Source organism: Pleurodeles waltl, chromosome 5 (genome assembly GCF_031143425.1).
Source record: "Pleurodeles waltl isolate 20211129_DDA chromosome 5, aPleWal1.hap1.20221129, whole genome shotgun sequence".
NCBI classification, from domain to species: Eukaryota; Metazoa; Chordata; class Amphibia; order Caudata; family Salamandridae; genus Pleurodeles; species Pleurodeles waltl.
The window spans coordinates 786313786-786340240 of NC_090444.1; the positions used below are offsets into that span (position 1 = coordinate 786313786).

Genomic DNA, 26455 nt, shown 5'->3' on the forward strand with positions numbered 1-26455 from the left:
ATCCAGATGGGTTGTTCTTTGCATTAAAATATGTTACTCTTTGGCAAAGAAGGATCCTCCTGAGGGCATTAGAGCTCATTCCACCAGAGCTAAGTCGGCCACTTCGGCCTTAGCCAGAGGTGTTCCTGTGGTCGACATCTGCAAGGCCGCAACTTGGTCGTCCCTTCACACTTTTGCAAAACATTACTGTTTAGATTCTGAGGTTAGAAGGGACGGCCATTTTGCACGGTCAGTGCTGCAGGATTTCTTGGTTTGACCATTTAGGCACCCACCGCCGGGCGTGGTACTGCTTTGGGACTCTATTCATGAGGTGAGGAATCCACAGGTAGTTGTATCCATCAGAAGAACGAGTTACTTACCTTCGGTAACGACTTTTCTGGTGGATACATTAGCTACCTGTGGATTCCTCACGGTCCCACCCGCCTCCCCGTTGCCTTTATGGTCTTGCCAAGTAATCCTTGAGTGCGCTCCTCTTGATCTTTGAGGGTGCAATAGATGTATATATATATTATATTTATATATATATAGGTATATGTGTATATATCTTTATGTATATACTTGGTGTGTGTATATATTTTTAAAAGAAAGAGTTTTATATATATATATATATATATGTACATAAAAAAGATTTACAGTTATTCATACAATGTGGTGTATTTTTACAATATAATAGATGTTGCTTTGTTCTTTCATTGCATTGCCTGGTTGTTCTCATGCACGTAAAAAATGATTGGTACTGACGTCCGCACGTCGTCGAGGACCTCTTATTGCCTGTATGACGTCAGACGGCGTCGCGTGCGAGACAGTGACGTCCTCGTCGACGTGCAGAGACTAGTAAGAAGATTTCCGTCGAATGCTGGCGCCATGGGAGTATTCATGAGGTGAGGAATCCACAGGTAGCTAATGTATCCACCAGAAAAGTCGTTACCGAAGGTAAGTAACTCGTTCTTTTGGCATATAGTGGCACACGGGGAAGCAAAGATTGGTGATTGAGCAGATCACTTGAAGCAGCTGTATAATGAATATCTCCAAAATAGTTGGTTTTGAATCCTGCACCCAGGTAGTCCCGGCATGTCAACTTGTGATGGAAAGAATGTCTCCTCTTTTTACCCTTGAAGACATACCGAAAGCTATAGAGGCCCAAAGGAAATGAAAGGATCTGGGCCTTGAGAAAATGCCTACCGATTTGTTTTGTTCTGAATCCATGATATGGGCCCTTCTGTCAAATGCCATTGTTGAAGGAGCACCTTTACCTCATCCTTGGAAAGGTCTCAGTATTTGGAAAAGGAAGTCAGAGTCATTTGGAGAATTACCGACTGGATGTTCGAAAATGGCATCCTAAGCGACCTTCAAGATGGCATTAGGGTGAAAACAAGAACAATTGACCAGGTGCTCTGCTTCCTAGTTGCTAAATGCAAGATAGGAGGTTTGAAACAAGGCAGTTTGTATGTCACATTTGTCGACCTCCGAGCTGTTTTTGATCTAGCCTTTTGACCCAGCTGTGGAAAGTTCTTAGACAGATGGGGTTTTCATCCCACCTTCTACATATAATCATCCAACTAAACACAGATCATCTTGAGATGGGCACTAATAGTGATATGAGAGAGAAGATCCCTGTCAAGAGAGTAGTGCACCAAGGCTGTGTCCTGGTGTCCACTCTATTCTCGCTTATCATCACTGGCTGTATTGACCACTTGTTAGAGTGTGAAAACGATGCCCGGCAAATAGCTGTTGCAAAGGTTATGGCATTACTAGTTGCAGTTGATATCCTGCTCATCTCTTAAACATCAAACAGTCTTTAGATTTTGCTGAATAAGTTCTACTTGTTTTGCATTTCACATGGGTTGAAAATTAATACTCCAAAAAACAAGTACATGGTTTTTAATTCAAAGCTAAAGGACAAGTGTTATTTCTTTTGAGAGAGCAAGATATCAATAAGGGTGTTCGACTTTGATTATCCTGGAGTTAGACATCTGTGACACATGGGCTCACATTGCCAAAAGTTCTCTTCCCTAAAACATCAGGCAACTTAGACCATTTGGTTTGTAAATCGCTTACCCACTTACCCTACACCCACCACTCTGGAAGTTAACAGAAGTCAAGCATTGGGAGCCTCCCACTACGGGTCAGAACCATAGTGTAACTGTAATTTAGACAATCTGGGGATAGGTGAGAATGGTGTTATAAGATCCTTACTGAAACTCCCAATTAATTCCACACTGATAACCTTAACATTAGATCTTAGCCTGACTGGCATTGAATTTGAGCAATTAATAAATTGTCACCATGCAGAGAGGCACTGCGGGATCTTCTTGACAGCCTCTCAGCATGGTTCCATGATTGGGTTATGTCAAAGATTGGTTGATCAATTTAGGATTACCTAAATACTGGACTGAACCTTTGACTATAGCAACAGGTGCCACTAAAATTGTGAAAGGCAGGTATTGGCAGTTGGCCCTTGGTATCTGGCTAAGTAGTGCCCAACCAGGAAGTCTGACTGATCCTTTTATATCTATCAAATTTGAGGAGGTTTTGAATTAAATAAAACCCTTCTAAACGAGGATGCAATATATGAAATTTAGGGTTGACTCCTTTCACTTGCCTCGTTTACTAGTGCGTCAGACACTGGAAATAATGCAATGAAATAATGCCCACTGGGGTGCCAGATAGCCCAAAATGAACTTTTAGTATTTTTCTGCAGGGGTTACAAGAAACAGAGGACATATTGGTATGCCCTACTCTGCAGACCACTCAGAATGAGAACATACCACCTGGCTTAAAGAATATGTAAAAATGAAGCTATCTCTTATTTGTCTATTTTTTTCTGTATCAAAATTCCTGCAAGCAGAGAGGCACATAAGATCTAAAACATTGAAGGTAGTGTAGATAAATGGCAGTGTTAATGTTCTTTTTAAATATTTTAGCATATAGTCCCTCAGATTGTTTATATACCAGATATGAAATTTAATTTAACAACTGTATTGTGGTTGTTTGATGACTTTTAGTAGTTTACTATGATGCTGGTTTTACTGCTCTTGATGGGTTTTTATCCAATATAAAAGTAAACTATTACTGCTCTGCAGAATTCAACACCATCTCTGTGAGAAAGTAGCCTCTTTCTAGCATGGTTACCCCCATTTGTGGCCTGTTTGTGAGTGTTTGCCAGTGTGTTTTTACTGTCTCACTGGGATCCTGCTAGCCAGGACCCCAGTGCTCATAGTTTGTGGCCCATGTGTGTTGTCAGTATGCTTGACTGTATCACTGATGTCCTGCTAACCAGAGCCCCAGTGCTTATACTCTCTCTACTTACCAAATTTGTCACAAGAGTTAAGTGACTCCATATTCGAATTCAGATTGGCACACTGGACCCCCCTTATAAGTCCCTTGTATGTGGTACCTAGGTACCCAGGGCATTGGTTTTCCAGGAGATCCTTATGGGCTGCAGCATTTATTTTGCCACCCATAAGGAGCTCATACAAACCTTTCTTCAGGACTGCCACTGCAGCCTGAGTGAAATAGTGCACACACTATTTCACATCCATTTTTCACTGCACTAAGTAACTATATGTCTAACCTCCATTTACTGAAGGCCAGGTGCAAAGTTACTGTGTGTGAGGGCACCCTTGCACTAGCAAAGGTGCCCCCATGTTGTCTGCACAACATATATGTCAATTCATAAATGTAGCTTCACAATTGTAACTCCAAATATGGCCATGTGATGTGTCTAAGATCATGGAATTGACCCCCCCAATCCAAATCTGGTATTGGGGGGCCAATACCAGGCACCCTGGGGGCTCCACCATGGACCCCCAGTACTGCCAAACCAGCTCTCTGAAGTTTCCACTGCAGCCCCAGCTGCTGCCACCTCACAGACAGGTTTCACATTGAGCATCTCAATCCCAGGAAGGCAGAACAATGCATTTCCTTTAGGAGAGGGGTGTTGCACCCTCTCCCATTGGAAACACGTGTTACAGGCATGGGAGGGATATCCTCCCAGATTCTCTGGAAATGCTTTGAAGGGCACAAACGGTGCCCTCCTTGCATAATCCAGTCTTCACCGGTTCAGGGACCCCCAGTTACTGCTGTGGCGCGAAATTGGACAAGTGAAAGGGGGGCGACCACTCCCCTGTCCATCACCACGTCAGGGGTGGTGCCCAGAGCTCCTCCAGAATGTCCCTGGCATTAGTCATCTTGTATTCCAAGGTGTGGGGACCCTCTGGAGACATCTGAGTGGCCAGTGCTAGCAGGTGACGTCAGAGAGCCCGCCTGATAGGTGCATACCTGGGTAGGTAGCCAATCCCCCTCTCAGGGCTATTTAGGGTCTCTCCTGTGGGTGTTTCCTCAGATTCGGTTTGCAAGATTCCTCCAGGACTCCTTTGCATCCTCTGCTTCAGCTTCTGACTGTCAGATCAACCACAGACTGCTCCAGGTATCGCTGTAACTGCAACAAAGTATCCAGGACGACTCCTGTGACCTGCAACTTCAGCTCCAGCCAGCATTTGCAACTGTTTCCAAGGTGTGCATGCTCTGAGAACTGCCTGTCTTCACCCTGCACCAGAAGAACCGAAGGAATCTCCTGTGGAATGACGGAGTCACTTCCCTGCTTCAGCAGGCACCCTTCTGCGACAACAACTGGTACTCCTCTCTTGACGAAGAGCTTGCTCCCTGGAGCACAGGTGGTGGACCGAAGTGACCCAGACTGTCCAAAGGTCCAGCTGTCCAAATTTGGTGGAATTAAGAGCTTGCCTCTCAGTGCTGTGACAGTACCCCTGTGCACCACATCTTCAGCAGCTCCTTCCGCTTCTGTGCACTTCTTCCAAAGGTTCTGTGTGCACAGCGTGGCCCAGGTCCCCGGCACTCCGTCCTGCCACACGCAGCTCCCTGAGTTGTTCTCCGGCGGCGTGGAACCCACCAGTGTAGTGCTGCGATGACCGCACTTTGCATCTTCTTTGTCCCTATGTTCTGGGTCTCCTGTGGGAGCTGCCTGGTCTTCTGAGGGCTCTCTGAAGTGCTGTGAGCCCCATCTGTCTCCTCAGTCCGAGTTGAGACCCCACAGCTCCCTCCTGCGTCCAGGCAGCTCCTTTTTGACAAACCTGCGTACTTGCGTGAACCAAGGCTTGTTGGCGGAATCCAGCAACCTAAACAACCTACATCCAACAACTCGACGTGGGACATCTCTTGCACAAAGCAGGAACCCACAGCTATCTTCTTTGGTGCATTTCTCTACTCTTCTTCCAACCAGAGAATCCACTTTTTGCACCCTCTTCCCGGTTAGCAGGCACTCCTGTTCTTCCTGGACTCTTCTTCGACTTCTGGACTTGGGCTCCTCTCTCCACAGGTCTTCAGGTCCTGGAATCCACTGTTGGTTGCTTGCAGTCTTACTTGGTTCTTGCATAATTCTTTATCACGACTTGTAGTGTGTTCTGAGAAAACTTGCTGTACTTTACTTACCTTTGGTGCTTTCCTACACTCACAGCACCCCTCTACACACTACACTTGCCTAGAGGGGAATTCAACATTCACATTCCACTATTTTAGTACATGGTTTGTGTTGCCCCTAGGCCTATTGCAATCTATTGTAGTTTCTACTGTTTGCACTATTCTATGACTGTTTACTTAACTGATTTTGGTTACTAGTGTATATACCTACCTCCAGAAGGAGTATTGCCTCTAAAATAGTTTTGGACTTGTGTCACTAAAATAAAGTACTGTGTAACTATAGAGGTATTGCAGGAGCTTTGCATGTCTCCTAGTTCAGCCTTGGCTGCTCTGCTACAGCTACCCCTAGACAGCCTAAGCTGCTAGAACATTGCCTACATTTCACTAATAAGGGATAACTGGTATAAGGTGTAAGTACCTTAGGTACCCTGCACAAACCAGGCCAGCCTCCTACAGTCTCTCACTCCATTCTCCTCAGCAGACTTCAGGAGGCTGGGATACGGAATGTGTTTTGTTCTGGCCCATGTCATTCGTTAACAACAGATTTCAAGAAATACTTCTTCATTCTTTTCAGTACAACTTTAAAGCCATCAGTTGTGAGGTAGCCTCAGCGTTCTGCTCTCAGTCCCAACATCTTCAATCTTTATGTCATGCCTTAGGCTTCTTTGAAACACACTTTTTGTGTAGTTTTCTTTTTGTATCCTGAAAACACACAAATAATTATAATTTTAGATGATGACAATCTGTGTTTTTGATCACAGTTAAAAACTGTGTGAAATTTCTACATATTAATTCTGCTTAGACCGGGAGAATAATCTCTGGCAATCCCTCAATGTTTAGACCCATTTCCTGGGTCTTCTTTGTGGGAATCATTTTTAACTCCTAGTTTCCTGTCAAGCATAAGTTTTCAGCTATCTGCTTTCCGTTTCTAAAGGGCATAGCAAAGAAAATTTTGTTTCTCTCTAACTGAGTAAAACAGATGTATACTTGGCTCTGATCTCTAGATGGGATTACTTAAATTTCTTCATGCCAGTCTGCTGCAGTCTCTTCTATCCCATCTTCAAATTATTCAGAATTCAACTACCTATTGGTGCTTCCTATCAATGTATGATCTCGTATATTTCATCATCTTGCGGTATTCTACTGGCTCCCTGACTACCAACCACAATCTAAATTATTTAGCTTGTCACAAAAGAGCAAGAATGACCCACTTGTGGATCTCCATACCCTGACTTAAAATAAGGATTTTTAGGATTAAGCCATTGCAGGGCGATATAGTAATAAGGCTCCTGAGACGGTACTTTGTCATCTGACTGGAACTTTTAGGCTTGTTGTAGCACAGCAGAGGTCAGTTAATGTTTGCTGTCTCTGAATGCCATTTGGCAGATTAACACAAAATAATTGAAGTAGTCTCTATACACTAGGCCACTGGCTTATTAGTATATAGCATGTACTATTTAGTCAACCATGGCCTAAATAGCAGAGGATATTTATTATTCAGCTATCCCCTGTAGGAAACATAGACTTTCCTTGTAAAGGCATATGCATGGTAATGACTTTCATGGTAAAGGCAATGTGTGGTAAAGGCATTGAGTGGTAGTGGATGTGTGGTAAAAGCACGCGTGGTAATGGCATGTGCGGTTCTGTCATACATACCATCAGAGACAAAGTTGATGGGTTTCAATATTGTCAACCAGGTTTGGAAAGGCTCAGGAGGGCTTAGGGTAGTAGAAGACATATTTAGTGGAGTGTGCTGACAGGTGTTTTCTGAATCAGTGCTTTGTGTGAATCATTACTGAGCCCTGGTGAAAGAAAAAATGGTTTTAAGACTGGTCCCTGCTAGGTTCTCTTTTGATGTCTCTCCTCTAAATGGTAAGCAGCTAAAAATGAGTGACAGGTGTGGGTGCCGAGATTAACCTGTAAGATAATGTGTGGAAGGCCGCTTTGAGACCAGCCCCCTAGTGGTTTAAAAATGCTCTCTTTATGATTCAGGATCCCTCCACTACAGTTATTCACATTCCCTCTTTTCTAAAAGTTAAAATGTGACTCCAAAGCATCCCCATACTGGCACCTTTCCATACCTTGCTTCATCGTTCACAGGAATGTACAAGGACATGAGGAGGTCCCAGTCTCCTCTTTTTTGAGTTCAACCCAGTTGGAAGGGTTGGTAGGTGTGTAAAAAGAAGGGAGAGCAAAGAGTAGGAATTGTTGAAGTGTTAGATCATGAATGGGGGAGAACCAAGAAAAAGAAAAGGGAGACCAGGCAGAGGAAGAATACTGTTAGGACAAGGATGAAGATAAGAAAACAGGACCTGGACCCCAGCGAGTACCGGTGCCACCAGAAAAACATGAGACCAGCAAAAGCAGTAGAGGATAATGTAGGATTTCAACCATGGAGTGTTGTATTTTTCCATGTTTAAGGAATGTTAAGGTTACTCAGGGGATGGAGTATAGAGGGAAGCAGTTGAACTAAGCAGTGTTGATTTATGCATCTCATCGTCCTGCTGTAAGATTTATCTGAAATAAAGACTTAGACTACATCTTCATACTGGCAATGAGGAGTACTTTACAGCAGAATGATAGTACCCCCCTGTAATCATCCCCATTCCTGTTCATCCTGCCCGAGTTGCTGGTGCCCGCATCACAGATACCGTCTGCTGCTGTATGGTGATTCCTGCGCCGCATTGTGCACCCAACACTTAGCTCAGCAACCGCAATCTCAGCAGTGCATGTGCAGTATCTGTGAGTTCCCTGACAGAGATGGCTGACCAGTGCTGTGCAAGCGTGGAGAAAACAAGGCCCTCTATTGGCACCATTTTAGTTCGGTATCACGTTTTACTCAGTCTGAATGCCATTTTGGCTTGGGATCATGCTCTTCTCCGGCTTAAACCACAAAGCAGTCTGTTTTTCCTGGTCATCTACGTGTGGGCATCATAGCTGTAGTACCACCAGAGGAGCAGCATCAGAGAATTTATCAAGTTGAACTAATGTACTTTGGAGTCAGCAACTGCTGACTCCCTTGCTTGAGGAGTTTAAGAAGCAATTCCTATATTTAAAAGTAGAGCATTACTATTTTACTCGTGTCAGATTGTCTATTGTTTTGATCTATTTCTCCAAGAACTGTGAGGTGAGTGTCCCATTCATCTTATTTGTTCAGAGTTTGTTTTCAGACATTATTATCCTGCACATTGTGGTTGTCAGTAGCGGTACCAAAAACACTTTCTATTTAACACATTCATTGTAGTCAGCCTCAGTTTAAGATATGCAGCAATCCATAGTCCCACCTCCTGCTTTTTCACTTAGTCCGACATCACCTGAGTCAGACTGGGAACAGTGAAAAGAAGACTTTGAAGCATATCTGGATGCTCTAGAAGGGGCGTCCTTCACTCTTAAAAAGCCATTTACTGCTGCATTATTTGGTACCTCAAGGTCAGAAAAACCTAAACCACATTCCTAGAGAAGTGGCTGTTCTTAGTGATGGTGAAGGTGAAAATGTTGACAAGTAGGCTTCTGCTGTAAAGTCTTTAGACACAAGGTTTAAAGTATGCAAAAGTGTCACCATGAAAAGTCACAAGTTCTACCAAAGAATTCAACTTGCTGGAGAATCTGCAACAAGCTTTGTGCGGCTGTAAAGATTCTAGCAGTGTTTTGCGAATATAAGACCTTTGAGGAAGAAATGATCAGGGAACAACTGGTTAAAAAAACTAATATAAAAAGGTCCAAGAGGCTTTGTTCCATACTCACAACTAAACGTTAGAGAAAGGGATGGAAATTGCAAATAGATTTGAAAGTACAACTTTGTACATGGAACAAATAAACATGGCAGATGTCAAGTCTCACACTCAGAATGTTTCAGCCTGATATATAATAAGGACATTTAGGATTAAGTAATTGAAGTGCTGAAATAGCAATAAGGCTCCTGAGACAGTTCTTTGTCAATGGACTGCAGTTTGGAGTTGAGGAAATTGTTATGTGCCGTATGCACCACTCCCAATGCTCACAGGGATGTGTCACCTTTTGTATTATTGAGAGGCAGTACTCCTGCATCCAAAATGATAAGGCAGTAGATGGGAGAATTTTATGTTTCTAAGTCCATGGTAAAAGATGTGGGTAGAAAAAGGTTGCAAGTGCAGAACAAATGTGTGCAAGCGCAGAAGGAAGGTAAAGGTAGCAGTGGGAGATTATGTAAAAATCAAGAGTTGGAAAACTGTACCAAGGGAGAGTCCAGGTTTTCAGTACCTTAGAAGGTGTTAGCAGTGAGGAAGGTTGTAGTGAGATTAGAGGATGGTGAGTGGTGGAATAAGGACAAAATATCTATAGCACATGATCAGGTAAGCAGAGACACGGTGGATGATAGTAGGAAGAGTGAGGAAGGTGAGGTGAATGGCGAGATGAATGATGATTTGGGGTGGAATGTACAGGGAAGCAGTGGTTGTGGTGATTGATGCACATCATTGTCCTACTGTAAGATTTATCTGGAATTATATACTTATATGAGTAACACTATGTCTTTATAGATAACCAAGAGGATTAGAACACCAAGATTATTAGATAGACCCATACACTTAGGGCGTAGAAGACCAGCAGGAACAGGATGATCAGGAGGAGGAGGAAGAGGAAGAAGAGGACAAGGAGGAACACCAGGACAGGGGACACTATTGGATATAGGATGAGGGCTACTATAAAGGTCAGGGCATGCAGGACAAGATTGTAGAATGAGGAGAGCAACCCAAAAAGTTCAAGACGCGGAGGTTCAGAAGAACAAAGAACCTGGAGGAGGAGGATAATGAAGAGATTGTCTTGGAAGACCAGGAGGAGGTGTGCTACTGGAAGATGTGGAGCAGGATCACCAGGATGGGCAGCATCAGCCAGACTGCTATAAAGACCAAGGCAACAAGAGGCAGGGCAGCCCTGCGGAAGAGAAAAATGAAAATGAATAGGAAGACTGGCAAAAGGAGGCGAAGAAGGACGAAAAGGAGAAACACCAGGACTGGGCATATCATGAGTAGGACAAGCATGAACAGGACCAGGGAGAGAAAGAGGACCAGTTCCACCACAATAGAGCTGTGGGAGGCAACAGCCTTGGTGATCAAGATGACCTGGCCCAGGAGAACCAGAAATAGGAAATGGGGTGTTAAAACCAGCTAGGCTAGGAAACCAGGAAGTCTATGACAAACTGAAGAATGCTGAGTGAGCAGCTGGAAGAGTAAGGACATTAGATGTATAGGACAAGGACCAGGAGGACCAAGCCCATGTGGACCTGGAGGAAGACTAGGAAGCACAAGAGGAAGATCATGATTATAGGGAATACCAAGAGGAAGCCATGGCAATAGGTGGGACAGTTACAATGTAGTTCGTAGTAAAGGACCAGGTGGAGCCCCAGGAGTTGAAAATATGGAGGAGGGTGAAAGGAAAAAGTACAATGAGGAGGGGAATGAGAACAGTTGGATGATTTCCAGGAGCAGGTACAGGAGGAGGGATAGGAGAGCTAGGAGAAGAAGAAACACATCCAAATATTGGACCTGTACCATGAGGATTACAATTGAAAGGATCATGTCTGTAAGCATTAAGAAAAGATAGATGATGTAGCAGGACCAGGAAGAACTTAGATAAGGATGATCCTCATTAGGAGGAGAACTGGAAAGACCAGTGGGAGGACCCCTAGAATAGGAAGAACAAAACCAGTAGAATTACATATGCCTGGAGGAGGAGGAGGATGAGGAGGGCTAGGAGGACATCTAGGATTTGGTCTGCCTGGAGGAGGTGGACCAGGACCACAACCATATAGGAGGCAAGACATATGAGGACCACTATAAGGATCAACATGTCTAAGGGCCTATTTACAAGTTTGGCAGATGGGAACACCCGTCCACCAAACTCCCAACAGGGTGGGCGTCACTGTAGTGGCTACCTCCCTGCCGGACCCAATATGACTTTCTCGCTGGGCTCATGGGCGGAAACCAATTGCCAGTCAATTAGAACAGTATATCTGCCATTATGCTGGCTTCTGGATAAATAGTGGTCTTTCGTGCTGTCATCATGACAGTGGGCAAATTATTGTCATAAAACTCTGGACACATGTGGTTAGTTCTTTATGTTGGATTTTATTCCAATAACAGGAATACATTTCTGCCATGTGTCTTCAGAAATAATAGTGTACGGGGACCCCGAGTCAGGTGCTACCTGTAATGTGACTCCACCAAAAGATACCTAACACATTTGTTTGTTGCAACACCTTCCTGCGATATTCAGTACACTTTTTTCTCTTCTTAACTGCTTAGTATTTCTATCCTCCTCTTCACTATCCTCCGGTAACTCTTCTTCACTCTCTTTCACGCAAGCAACTTTGCTGCTGTTTTTTTCCCTATGTTTTTTTCTGCACACCATAGCATAATGACCTACTATTCCACACTCTAAACATTTAGCAATTTTAGCGGGACACCCTTCAAATCTCTCTGAATGTTGCACTTCCACAATGAAAGCACAAATTTCTTGTTCGTTCAGAAATGTCTGTTTTCTTCTTATCTTTCCAATTTTCAGATTCCCATCCTCCAGTAGGTCCTTTCTTCTGTTTCCCATCACACACTTTGCAAACTACTTCTATTACCTTCTTGTCCTGTGCCAACATAGCTTTGGAACATCGTTCCAATAGTTCAGCTTTCTTGACCATAGCAATAATGTCTTTAAGATTAGCCTCACCTTCCACTCATAACCTTTCCTGTAATGTTTCGGTTTTTTATATACATTACTATTTGATCACGCACTAGTTCGTCTTGCAAATTCCAAATCTACTTGTACTTGCCAATTGTTTTAAGGCCTAAACATAGCTTTCAATGTCTCCATGCTTTTCCTGTTTCCTCTGAAAGAATGCATGACCCGTAACAGCAATACAAACAGCAGGTGAAAAATGATAATTTAAATCCTATATAGAATTCTTAAAAACATCACCGTCACTACTGTCAAGTTTTTGTAATTGGTTGTAGATGCGTAAACCTTCTGGACCTAGACAATGCAAAAGAATCCTTTTTTTCTCTCTGCAGTAAATGTACCATTACAATCTTCCAAATTAGCAATATAATTTCAGAAATACTCTTTCCTCTCATTCCATTGTACAGCTGGTTTTCCAGGAGATGGCAAAATTTCTTTCGGAGAACTTAAGGGAAGGGTATGCACCATACTTGCACTTACTGAATTTCCACCAGATGACATAGGGGGTCATTCTGACCGCGGCGGTCGGCGGTTGCCGCCCGCCAAGCGGTTCCCGCCGAAAGACCGCTCCGCGGTCAAAAGACCACGGCGGCCATTCTGGCTTTCCCGCGGGGCCGGCGGGCGACCGCCAGAAGACCGCCGGCCGGCCCAGCGGGAAAGCCCCTTCAACAATGAAGCCGGCTCGGAATGGAGCCGGCGGAGTTGCAGGGGTGCGACGGGTGCAGTTGCACCCGTCGCGATTTTCACTGTCTGCAAAGCAGACAGTGAAAATCTTTGTGGGGCCCTGTTAGGGGGCCCCTGCACTGCCCATGCCAATGGCATGGGCAGTGCAGGGGCCACACGGCACCCGTTCCCGTCATCCTGGTTCTGGCGGTGGACACCGCCAGAAACAGGCTGGCGGGAAGGCGGTCGGAATCCCCATGGCGGTGCTGCAAGCACCGCCGCCATGGCGGATACCCTGGGCCAGCGGGAAACCGGCGGGAAACTGGCGGGAAACCGCCGGCTCCCCTTTTCTGACCGCGGCTTTACCGCCGCGGTCAGAATCGCCCAGGAAGCACCGCCAGCCTGTTGGCGGTGCTTCCACCGCCCTCCGCCATGGCGGTCATGGACCGCCAGGGTCAGAATGACCCCCATAATGTCAAACTGAAACATGAAAAACTAAAATAAATTTTCCGAGCACTTACTGTACAATGTTGATGAAATTCTTGAAATACAAAAAAAGTCACATAGCCAAAAGAAATTCTTAAGTACTAAGTTGAATACTTTATTCCAGGTTGAAACCGGGATACACACCACAAGCCCTAAACAAAGGCTTCTACACATATATCATGCAACTGTATGACATGTTCTTCATAACAGCCAATGATCCACACCCCAATCCTCCAAAATGGCCGCTGTACGTTGTATTACTTAGTGTTTCCCTATGCAATAGGGCTTGAATTGCTACGTACTATGCGTCCCCTAAGCACCGTTACTTGAGCGCTCATACGCTTTCTTCAGCAGTTTGAACACTGCACCACAGTCCTCACGCTCTTGTAATGGTAAGTTTTGACCGGCATACTGCTGTGTAGAAAAAATGCGGATTTCTTACCACTAGCTATGTAATTTCAATAGCCTGCAATTGTACAGGCTTGTGTTTTTTACTCCTGCAGCAAAAGCAACGAAGCTTTGTCTTCGTATGCCTCAATTGTCTTGTCGCACTCTCCCTTTACTATGCAGAAGGAAGCAGCTTCACACACGATCCCGCTCGTCGCCAACTTTCTGTAGTAAAACTCTGGACACATGTGGTTCGTTCTTTACGCTGAATTTTATTCCGATAACAGGAATACATAAGGCATAACAGGCACTGTCAGTTCCCCGCTCAACACTCCCCCCACATTCCATAAACGCTCCTGAACCGCGTGGCCCCTATTCCATTCCACGCACTTCACCAACATTCCAATACAACCCATCACTACAATTATGCATAATCTTCGCAATTTATCCTGATGCCATGTGAATAATGAAGTTTCTTTGTTACTTGCATGGCCTCTGACGAAATAGTGCATAATTGCATAGTATATTCTATTTAACCTGTAGCTTGGTAAATAGTGAACTCCTTCGCTATGTGCTATCTGCCAAGTAGTGCATAATCTCAACTGCTTAGTTAGCAGCTGGGCAAATACTCGTCTTGTTTTGCTATTTGTATGGCCAGCTGCCATATTATGTACAATCTCTGTTTTTAACTAGAAGTCAGTTAAATAGAGGTTTGTTGCTACTTGCATGACTGCCTAGTAAAAGAGCATAATCCCTGCTAGTAAGCCAGCAGCCAAGTAAACTGTGCTTTATGTTTGCTATTTGCAAGGCCACCAACCATACAATGCTATTTAGCCAACAGCTAGGTAAAATAGAGACGTTTGCTTACTATTTGCATGGTCGCTGGTCAAAGAGTGCATAATCTATGCTACTTTGCCCGCATCTGGGCACCTATTGTCATTGCTATTTGCATGTCCTTCAGCTCAATTCATCATAATATCTGCTATCAGCCAGATAAATAATAAAATGTCTTTGCTATATATACTGCTGCCAGCCAAGCAGTGCATAATCTATGCTATTTAACCAACAGGCTGGTATACAGTAAAGATTATTTGCTATTTATTTGGCCCCCGGCCAAGCAGTGCATGATCTGTACTACTTAGCTACCATCAGGGTAAAAAGTGAGGGTGTTTTTGTATTTGCACAATCGCCAGTCAAACAGTCCATGATCTCAGCTATGTATCAAACAGCCAAGCAAATAGCAAGAAAACTTAATTATTTACCTGATGGCTGGATAAATAACTGCCACAAATATTTAATTGGATGTTAATTTCAATGTTCATTCCCTATAGTAGAATGTACTTGAGAATCCTCTCTCCATCTGTGTCATCATGTACTTTTTAAGTTTCTTTGGCGTATATGTGTCAGAGATGAGACCCCCAAATACGTCTAAGGACCAGTTCACATGGTGTTTTCATGAACCCTTGTGTTAGGACGGAAAAGTCACCACCATAGTGATGGACGGGAACCCTGCCCAGACTGCCCTAACTACAAGGATATCTGGATCACTGGTACTGATTTTCGGTCATGGGCGAATGCGGATCATGCTGGTGCCTAGGCCTTTCTAATGGTAATGCGATCGTGTTAGACTGGTAGGGGTTCGCTAAGCTCTACCTTCATAATGGTAGAGGGCTACTACCATTACCAGCAGTTAAGTGACATGAGCACAATGGTGTCAGGATACAATTTTTGTGTTTACTATACACTACTAATGTAAAGAGGCCTTTTTATCTCTGTCACAAGAGCATGACTTGCTGGCCCACTCATGTAAAGTTTTGCTTCTGTGTCTTTAACTCACCCTTGATGATTGTGTGTAGCACTGGACAGCTCCTGATACTTGCATGTGCAGTTTTAATGCAGGTTTTCTTGTGCTAGGTACACAACATGGAAGCCCATGAGTTCCATTTTGGAATGCCAGGGCCTGGAAATCCTAGACGAGGTAAAGAGTGCAAACCCTAGAGATGAGATGTGGATTCCTGGCAATCCTGAGAGCTGGGGTGTGAGAACACACACACACAGCGGGGCATGGGCTCATTGTCATGGATATGTTGAATCTAAATAGGTTGGCATAGTAGGATTGGGGGATCATGAAAGAAGAGAAGGCATAGCCCTTTGAATCTTTCTGAGGCATATTTCAGTAGAGGTTGACAGCCAGTTGTGATCCCCAGTTACTTCATGGGCTTGTATTGTGGGAAAGTTAAAAGTGGACTGGAGCCATTCATACTGTGGAAGACTGTGCATTTGACAAAGGACAGGGAAGAGGAGAGGGTGCTTCATATAAGTTGACACCCACAATAGGAATATTAAAAGACTAGGCACTAAATCACATCAATGTCCTCATTTGAAATCTAAAGGTGGGAACATGAGTCCTACAAGTTGTTCAAGAGCACAGTTCTACAGCCATGTTCAACTGGATCACCAAGACTGAGCACCAGCCTTCTGCTTGCCTGCCATGACCGGCTGATCCTGTGAGGTTGAGAGCACCAATGGGGAGCTGGGGGCAGCGAGGATCCTGCTGAGAGGATCCTGGTCATCAAAATTTGAGATTCCTGTTCCTCTTGGGACTATTGCAAGAGTGTGGACCATCTGCCGACTCTTGCGGAAGCTAGTGCTGTTGCCCTTGTGAGAGCTGAGATAGGCACCCCTTGTGTGCTAGAAGGGGACCATGTGAAGCTAGGCCTGCCGTTCATGTGCATGCTGAAGTTGGGGACCACCTACGTCCCTGAAAAGGGACACTGTGAAGCTAGACCTTTCGTCTGTGTCCGCTTTAAAATCAGCAACAAACCATGTGCCAGGATAGGGGGGGCAAGCATGAAGATAAGACAGTCACCCTTGTGTGAGTCGAAGTGAGTGATGCTTGTGCCAAGACGGGGTCCACTATGAAGTAGGAGGCGTCGCCTGGGATCGTCACACCGAGGATGAGTGAAGAAACACTTACAGATTGCCGCAGGAGCTGAGAGAGGAAGTTGAACACGGACCATCCTAAGACTAAAGAGGCTGGATGCATCTTTGGGGAAAGACTGGGAAAGGTCACTGGCCCTTAGCATTGGGAGACCGGAGCCTGCAAGAAGCAACCTGCTCCTTCTGTGGTTGCTGGCTGCTATTGGGTTGGGTAAGTCTGTTTTAAGCCTTCAGGCCTTCTGGGCCCTTGCACAAACTTAGCACCCAGCACAGATAACATTGACTTTTTGTCACAAGGGGACTAGTGTGGGCCACATCTAAAAGTCGTCTCCATTATCAAATGGGAAATAACCATCCTACGACAGTTGTTCCTTAAAGTCGCCCATAGATGCTTTCGTAGATCCCTACGGCTGACGAGGCAGGTAACCCCTTTTGCACCGGCCCTGGCATTGGTGGGCATGCCGCGCGGCCCCAAGGTCACATCAAACTCGGAACTTCGGACATGGCACGAAGCAGAACTATTCACTTTGGGCGATCTTTATGAAGAAGGCCGGTTGATCCCGTTCGCTAGGCTTCAGGATGTGGGACTGCCTCCCGGCCTATTTCTACTATATAGCTCCTTGCTGCGGACCCTGGGGACTGGGTGGAGAGACATCTCGATGGCTCCTCCCACCCACTTGTTGATACAATATCTGCAGGTGCTGGGACGGGGTCGTCACCTGATAAGTTGGCTTGGAGATGCGCTGCTCACCCACACGGCCCTGGATGGCGGAGCATTGCGCGCGGCATGGGAAACAGATGCAGGCGTCCCAATTGCAGAAGCACAGTGGGGGATGGCTCTCTCGGGGCACCTTAACATACCCCGCAACTCTAGATTTCGCCTCATACAATACTACCTGGTCCACAGGGCCTATCTCACACCAGCCCAGGTGAATAAATACTTTGCCCGTCGGGACGCGGCCTGACCTAGATGTCAGGAGATTGGTGCAGACTTGCTACATATGGTATGGTCTTGTCCTAGATTAGGCCCCTACTGGCGAGAGGTAGTTGATAATTTATCGAACTACACGGTCTGTCGGATCCCCTTTACCTGGGAGGCAAACATACTGGGACTATTCCCTAGAAGCAAGCGTCATCGAGCGGAGGTACGCTTCACGGACCTAGGACTCATCGTGGCAAGGCGGCTGGTGACTCGTAGGTGGAAATCACCAGACCCTCCACCCGTGCAGGCTTGGAGACGCTCTCTTGAGGTATGGGCGGGAGCAGAGGAGGCGGTGCTGAAAAGGGAGGAAGCGCTGGGTCTACGCCAGTTCCCGCAGTCTATTAGCTGGGAAGAAATGATGATAAGATTGCGGGACATGGGCGGGAATCCTGACGAGGGAGGCTTGGACTAGTTCTCCTGAGTGCCACTGGGGGAGTGTTGCACCGCGCTAGGAGCTTAGATGAGTAAATGGATGAAAGCAAATATGCGTAAATAATAAGGTAGTTATTCGCAACCAGCAGTTGTTTGCAGTTTACACAGTTAGTTCACATAGTGTTAACAACATCTGTCTACTCAACAATGACACTTAAACTCATGAATCTCAGTTTGTAAAAGCATTGCATAAGTGAATATTACTAAATGACATACTTACCTCCTTGACGTTGAGCTCATCGCCTCGCGATGGACTAGCGTGACATACTAAGAAAATTCGAGTTGAATATTCTAAAGCAGTGGTTCCCAACCTGTGGGCGGGGGACCCCTGGGGGTCCGCGAAGCCTCGTCATGGGGACCGCGGCAGCTTAAAAAATGTAATAATATTAGGTCCCAGCTATCAGTATTGACTCAGTGGGGGTCCCCCGGTTCCTATAATGATTCAATGGGGGTCCCCGGGCTCCAGTATTGATAAAATGGGGGTCCACAGAAGTGAAAAGGTTGGGAACCACTGTTCTAAAGAGACAAATACAGATGGTCTCAGCCTGCAGACGATATGGGGCTGAGACTAAACACAGGAATGACTCGCATGGTGTAACGTAACTTATACCAAATGCAATGTTATGTAATACTGACACTGAACAGTGGTTAATAATGCTGTGGCCGCATAACCCACTGAGCTCAAAATTCTGATGATTCATGCATATGTTGTAATGTTGTAAAACTTGAATAAACAGATTTATGAAAAAAATCAAATGGGAAATAACCAACCCCTTTACAAAGGAAATATCAAAACAGGGATTCCACCCATGATGATGCTAGTGTGTCGACCATATGAGACTGTGGGTATTATTTGTGTGTTATTCCTTTGCTTTGTGTATGTACATTAAAATACTCTTTTTTTTCATACATGCAAATATTTGACTGGAAAATAATTTTATTGCTGTAAGTCATGCTCCTGTGTATGCCTTACACTGATCTCCTCCTTGTGCACCTTTGGGCTACTTGACCCACGCTACCTCTAAAAGTCATGTGTTAAAAAGGGGTAGGACTTGGCCCAGTTACTTAGGCACCATAGTAGGTGGGGCCCTTGGACAGAGTAAAAAGCCACAACCCACATGGTTGAGCCCAGTAGTCCCTGCTTGTCCGGTGAACCACTGGAAGCGGTTATAACACAGTACATCTATACAGTAACTTGAAAGTTGTTTTTTTCCAACAAAAATGCATGTGGTTGGATATTCTTGGTTCCAGCAAACATTACTAATGCTACTAAATTGACAACGAATTATACATTTTAAGAACCAGTGTTTGATTGACAATGAAGCAATAGTGAGCGCTTAGAAGAGGAAGGCCCATATTACAAAATGGGTGGTAGTTAGCTCTTGGAGCCCAACACACCATGCTTTTGTCAAGGTTACATTGCTAAACCTCACAGATGGTCAGTGGAGGCTGGCAAGGTGATTTGCTTAATCTGTTTTACAGCTAGCGACTCAAATTGTTTCCTTGTGTGGCTCTCAATAGCCTTGGGCAACAGTCAGGTCAACACCTGGACGTAAGCCATTTCAGAAGATGACAAGGGCAGATCTCTAGGAGAGTTGTTACTGTGGGTGAGACTGAAAGACAACAACGGCTCTTGAGGGTCCGATGTAGCTGGAATATCTACATCCCACTGCGGTCTGCCCGTTTCTACTGAGAGCTAGCAGGGCTACCCTCTTCAGGGTAAAGCATATGCTGAGAGCCATTTTTGACTAGGTGGATGGCAAGTATTCTTTTCTCTAATCTGTCTATAACTTGGTGTGCAGGAGAATGCTTTGTTCGCCAGGTGGCAGGTTTTTTGGACTTACTTTTGTCAGTGGTTTGAAAATAGACTGGAAGATTTGCACCTATGTATTCTTTTATCAAGGCTCAGAGGCATCAGAATAGAAATGTAGCCTTTTCTCATGTAAGATATTAAAATATCCTCTTTTTATTATGAACTGTTTATAATGTTTATTAAAATAGTTTTCTCCTTTTCATACAGGAGTTACAGTCTCAGGGTGACGGACTCCAGCTGGAAAGGAAACGGATAGAAGCCAAATTAAATATGTTACAAACTACAAGGGATCGGATTAGGGATCAGATCCATGAAACTGAGGGTAATTGTTTTTTTTAAGTTCACCCCAATGAGATTCTCCTGCCAATTACGAATACTTTTCTTTGTTATCATCCTTAAGTATCAATAGAACTCCATTTTCTGATAATTTCTCCCTTGGAGAGGGACACCATACTATCACAAAAAGGGTTTTAAAAGGTCTAATCACACACATTAAACTCTTGTTCTTCCAACTGTGGGTTTATTTTTCAGGCTTCCCAACTAGCACAGTTTTCTTGTTTACTCCATCAAATTTCAGTGATAAGGCTAGTTAAAATATAACAAACTTATCGTACTGTATAGCATAAACAATCTTTTCACAACATGACAATCTACTAACCACCCAGCCATCTGTAACAATCTTTGCTGGGAATTTACTCTCTATTCAAGATACAAACAGACTGAATGTGAATGTCCATGAACTATCAAGGAGTCAAACATTTTAGCTGTAGTGGCCCCAGCTAAATATTTGAATAAAGCTGAAATTTAAGGCATTATCATTTAAATCATACATTTTTCACTCAAAGATGGACAGCTCTTGACAATCACTAACAACATCACCCCTTTTAGAGGCTCATTGGTAAAGACATAGGTTTGTGGTCACATATGTCAAATAGCAGCTGGATTCATAAGATGCTCCTGATGAGGTCATGGATGATGAGGAGGAAGATTCAACATGAGTTTAGTGTTTGATTTGTGCCATGTGGTGGGCACCGGTCCTCATTTTTTGGGTACTGGAACCCATTTTTCATCATCAGAGCTGGCCTCTAAAACGAGAGAGAAGGGCACAAAAAGGAAAAGAGAAGAAAAGAAAAGAAAGAAAACGTAGTTGGGCTTGGGGGCCCACATGTTGTCCATCTGGTGTTTGCGCTCCTGAACCCTCAGACCTACTTTCTTTCATGAAAGACAAAATATACGTTGCCTAGTGTCATTTATTTACTGGCCCGGGCTGGAGAGCAGAACAATTTGTTGTTTTTTCCTCATGACGTTTGTGGATGTGTCACACAGTGTTTGTTATTGTTCACTCATTTAATGCTCTTAACTTTCCTCAAATTCCCCTCTTCTTCATTCCCTTCTTGTTGGGGTAAGCATATTCCCATAATTATTATGTCCTACTGAGTGCTGTTTATACTTCTCTATCTTTCTCTTATAGATATCTGTCTATACCCTTGATTATGTTTTTCAGGGTATGGGAGTTCTGGTTGGTCATCTTTTATGGTGGCTCTCTACTCCTCATTCCTAATTTGTTTCTTCACTTAAGCATTACTCAGATGGATACAGTTCTTTCAACTTCTTACCACACTTTTCTCTCTTACTCTTATGGAGTTGTTTATTGACTCCCATTATGTTGTTCTCTTTTTCCGCATCTTTTTTCTACTGTTTTTTCTAGTTGCCTGTTTCCTATTTTCTTATATTATTCTCATCTTGTTTTTTCTCATGTTGATCTAATCAAACTTCAGTAGTTGATTCTGTTTACTAACCTTTGGTCTTGTGGGGGGCGTGGTCAATCACCACACATAGCAGCCGTGCTTTACTAGTGCTCATGTCTAGAGCCCGGGAATCCTTCAAGATCTGCAACTTATCCTGTCTGTTTGGCACCGCATATCTCAGCACGGAGTACCTGGATCCTAGCAGGCACTGTTGAGGTGCCGCTTGGCTGGCCCAGCTGCTTCTTAGCAGCCCCAGCAAACCCAGACTTGGCTGCTATGTGGGATGCAAGGCCTGGCATTACAGCTGCTGCACAACACCTGCCTTTCTGCCCGCTCCAAAAACCCTGCAGGACACGATCGCTGAGTTGGAGTTTGGGAGCTCTCGTGTGAACGGGCCACTGGCAGCTCCGTTGTGTGGCTGTTGTCGGCTTCTTCATCCATTATTATTGATCCGCGGGGCTGGCCTCAGAGAAGCCACCCTGAGATAAGAAATGGTGTGTGCTGCTCTCCCACTTGGTATGACGAGACCCAAAGGGCTCGACAGCTGTATGCAGTGAGAACGAGCATGGAGGAGTCTGAAGTGGCACCGTGAAGCCTCAGTCTTGTGACAAGCAGGATGCCTATGAGAGGCGCAGTCTTTTCTTAGCCCCGAACTTCCTCTGGCATAAATTGGGGAGGATTGGAGTGCTGTGCTTGCCTTCAAGCTGGGTTGAGATCTGATGTGGGCCTAGAGGGAGTTTGGAACTACTGAGGCAATTGTATGTGACTGCCAGGAGATCCCCACTGCCAGACTGTAAACCTATATTGCCATTTACCTCCTACATGAAAACTATGAGATGCCCTGGCCATTTTATGGATCCTACCACACTTCTGGGAGGTAAGCAAGCCGTGGCCTCCTGGCAATCTGGGTTCCCGTTGGCCAGTGGTGGGACTATTGACCCCATGGACATGTCATGGAATGGGCCCTTCTGATCATATCGGTCTACACTTAACTGGTTGCATTCACCTGAGGTGTACAGACCCAGCATCAAATGCCCTTCCTCTGGTGGGACTGACCAGCCTGCAGCACTTTATTATCGTAAACCCTGGCCTGTTGGGCTGACAACGAATGAGTGTTGAGATTGTGTGGTCACTCTGTGTGCCCTAACTAATGTGTTGTCCTGTGATCCTACTAAGCAGCCGGTAGAAAGGGACAGGCCTTACTTGCACTGGTCCTTGGTGGCTTGACCCCCCTTGCAGGGCCATAAGTGCAGTAATTTGTGAGTCACATCTGCTCTGGATACTTCATAGGCTGCTGCCTGGTGCTGGAAAGACCTTCCACTGAGATGTTACTATGGAGCACACTAAGTCATCTCGCTCTTTGTCCCAGTAGGGCAAAGCCAATCTGGAGGGCTTCCCGACGCAAACTTTGGAGGAATGTATCCCGCCTATGAATCTAGTTTCCCCACCTGATAAATTTGACCTAATTCTACAAGAAATACGGGATTCAAGAACTGCTATTGAACACCATATAGACTCCCTGTCAGCAGACCTTGGTATCTTACGCGAAGATCACTGCAACTTTTCCGACAAGGTGCACTCAGCGGAAACCAAAATATCAGAGCTGGTTCCCGGACCCACATCACATACCAAGGCCATAGCTGTGCTTCAGAAACAACTTAATGTGTTGCAGCAGAGGGCAGAGGATGATGAGAGCCACGCACGTTGGAATAATGTGCGGATAGTGGGCATGCTGGAGGGAGGGGAGATCCCCAACCCGACATTGTTAATTGAGAAATGGCTCCAACAAGCAGTGGAGTGGGCCCATAAAGTGCCAGCCGGACGCCCTCCCCTTGGAGCACTGCCTCGGCCTATAGGGGCATGAATTTTTAACTACAGGGATAGGGATCATCTCCTTCAAAGAGCCAGGGAGGCTGCACCAATCTTTGTAGACAATATCACAGTTTCTTTTTTTCCGAACTACATGCTGGAGGTACAGCACCGCTGTGCATCCTTCCAGTCAGTCAAACAACAGCTCCGAACCAAGGGACTTACATATGCCTTAATGTTCCCCCCATTTGAAGATCATCCATGATGACCACTCGTTGTTTTTTTGGAAGTCCTGATGCTGAATGGGACTGGCTAGAACAACGTTACCTGACTACACTTCATCCACCTCCTTCGGAACACACCCAGAGGGGGGAATGTGGATAGCCTTGCCACTGCAGATGGGTGTGCCGGATAAATTTGAAAGCGGCATCCTCACCTCAGAAGGCTCAGAGGATAGGGTGGCATTTCTGACGACCATTGCATCCTGGGCTCCCAGCATCGAGGACCTTCCTCAAATTCATCAGCCACTGCAAATTCGGACTCGGTCTCCAATGAAAGTATGGCACTTCTTCCTCATGTGACACCGCAGACTGCTAACACATTGATCTGATCCACACCGGGGCTACGTCGCAACATAATTTTGAGAATAAAGTATGTGTAATGCTAAAGTGTGTTCTCCATTCCTTCCTTTCCTCTCCCTCACCTCCCCTGTCATATAATCCTTCCTGCCTCCTCTCTCTCTCCCCCCCCCCCTTCCACCCTTTCCCTGACTGCTGTGGTTTCTTTGCTGTTCTCTCCTCCCTCACCCCGTTTGGTTAGCACAATATGTAACTCGTGGTTGAAGCAACACACCATGCGGATACACATGTGTGTGTCGTACGTCTGATTGTGATTTTACAATTTCTTTGTGGCCTTAAAATGTTAATGTGTTGGTGTGAGAAAACAGGACTGATTGCAGAGGCCCCTAACTTTTTGCCCCCATTTTCCACTTTTTGCTGGTGTTTTCCTGACTCTGATGGTGCCCTGGGTACTGCTAACCAGTCCCAGGGCCTGTGCTCTGTGTAAAATTAATATGCAAATTAGACTAATTATAATTGGCTAAGTTAACCTACCTATAAGTCCCTAGTATATGGTAGGGCATGTAGGTTTAGGGACCACAGCATAGGTAGTGCACCCATAGGTGCACTGCTGAGGTGCCCAGTGTCATTTTAAAGGCAGGCCTGCCTTGCTGGCTGCTTTTAAATTAAAGTTATATGCAAATTCGACTTTGGAAATAAAAGTAGTTCCAAAGTCTTAAACTACCTTATTTTTACATATAAGTCACCCCTAAGGTGTGCCCTATCTGCCCCTAGGGCTGGGTGCCATGTAACTATAAGCAGGGACCTTATAAAAATAGTTTTATAAGCTAAAAACTATTACCTGGTGAGGTAAAAACAGCCAAATTTGTTTTTCCCTCATTGTAGTAAATGGCCTTCATAGGCTAGAATGGGGAGACTTTATTTTAATTTTTAAAGTCTCCTTTAATGATGCATACCAAGAGTTTGGTATCAAATTAATTGTTGTAATAAATCCCACAACTTCCAGTTGTGGGATTTAATATAACTTGTTCAGGTAAAGAGTTTTAAACTTTACCTGAAAAGTTGCCAATTTCAGCCCTGCATTGTTTTTGCTGCTGTGCTCTGATTGGCCAGCCTTGAGCAGCTTGACCAAGCTGCCTTGATGAGGTGTGAAGTGGCCTGGCTTCACACAAAGGAATGTGCCTGTGGGAGAGAATCTCCCCTCAGCAGATGGTGAGGCAGGAAGGTGGAGGGCTGCCAAACTGGTCTTCAAAGGCAGAGAAGGACATTTGGAGCAACCAGCAACACCCCCACATCCTGCAACCCCAGACAACTAGGTGCCCCCTTGATTAGATTAGGAGACGGCAGGAGAGGGGTGTGTTTATGATTTTTAGCCACACCAGTGGGTGGGCTCAGCCAGATGTAACCTCCAAAAATCAGATTCAGCCATGATGGATTTTTAGAGAATGTTGCCTCCTGGGATAGTTCTTTAAAAATTCATATCTCTGGTTCCCCTTATCCGATTTTATTCGTTTTGGTGTCATTTTAAAGATAAAAATATATTCTATTTTTATAAATTGGTTTTGGATTTTTAAACTGTTTCCTGTGTTTTATTTAATTACTGTTTTGTGATATTTGAATGCTTTACACTCTGTCTCCTAAGTTAAGCCTTGACGCTTGTTGCCAAGCTACCAAGGGTTGAGCTGGGGTTAATTTACTGAGACCTTAGTGGAGGTTAGTGGCCTATTGCTAAGTGTAGCAATAACCCATTTTCCAACATTTTTGGTGAGCAGTGGTGGGATCCTGTACTTGTGTTCAGTATCACGTTACAGTTTTAAGTAAAACAAATTAAAAATCCTTTAAATTGTCCTAGTGCAAAAATTGTTTTTAATTTTTAATTTGGATTAATTTCAATTATTGAATTTTTTTGATTTTTCTAAATTCTTGTTTCCAATTTTTTCAAAAAGTTTTTGTCGACACAAAACTAGGGAACCATGGAGCTTGATCTGGCTAGCCTACCCACAATGACAGTAGTCCAGCTTAGGGGGTTGTGTACTGAAAGAGGGTTGCCTGCAACCACTGACCTCAGGAAGCATGTCCTGATCAAATCCCTGACAGCATGGGCTGAGGCCCAAGAGGTAAACCCAGAGGAAGCTCCAGAGGAGGGAGAAGTAGAGGAGGGTTCTAGCTCTCACCACTCACGGGAGGGAGGGCATCTGAGCCTAAGTGAGGATGAGGAAGACCGGTCCTCATTACATACAGTCACTAGGGGCAGTCCCAAAGCTAGTTGGGGGAAGGGGGTCCCTTCAGGAGGAGAGAACCTGTCCCTCAGAGAAAGAGAGCTGGAGGCCCAGCTAGCATTCATAGCTTTGGAGGCAGAGAAGCTGGCCCTAGAAAAGAAAAAGTGGGCAAAGAGAGAGAAAAGAGATGGTGGCAGCGACAGAGAAGTTGAGGTGTCCCTGGGTGGGGTTTTTTGCCCCTGATTACCCAA

The 26455-nt window shown here is 44.9% G+C and overlaps 1 protein-coding gene across 1 annotated transcript in view; it reads left to right on the top strand.

Annotated features, from left to right (window-relative positions):
• The window catches only part of LOC138296044 (interaptin-like), a 445611-nt gene that overhangs the window by 97634 nt on the left and 321522 nt on the right, over window positions 1–26455 (top strand). Inside the window, exon 4 of the mRNA XM_069234803.1 lies at window positions 20058–20172. Within this exon, the coding sequence (XP_069090904.1) occupies window positions 20058–20172 (115 nt within the window). The remainder of the gene's footprint in view (window positions 1–20057; window positions 20173–26455) is intronic.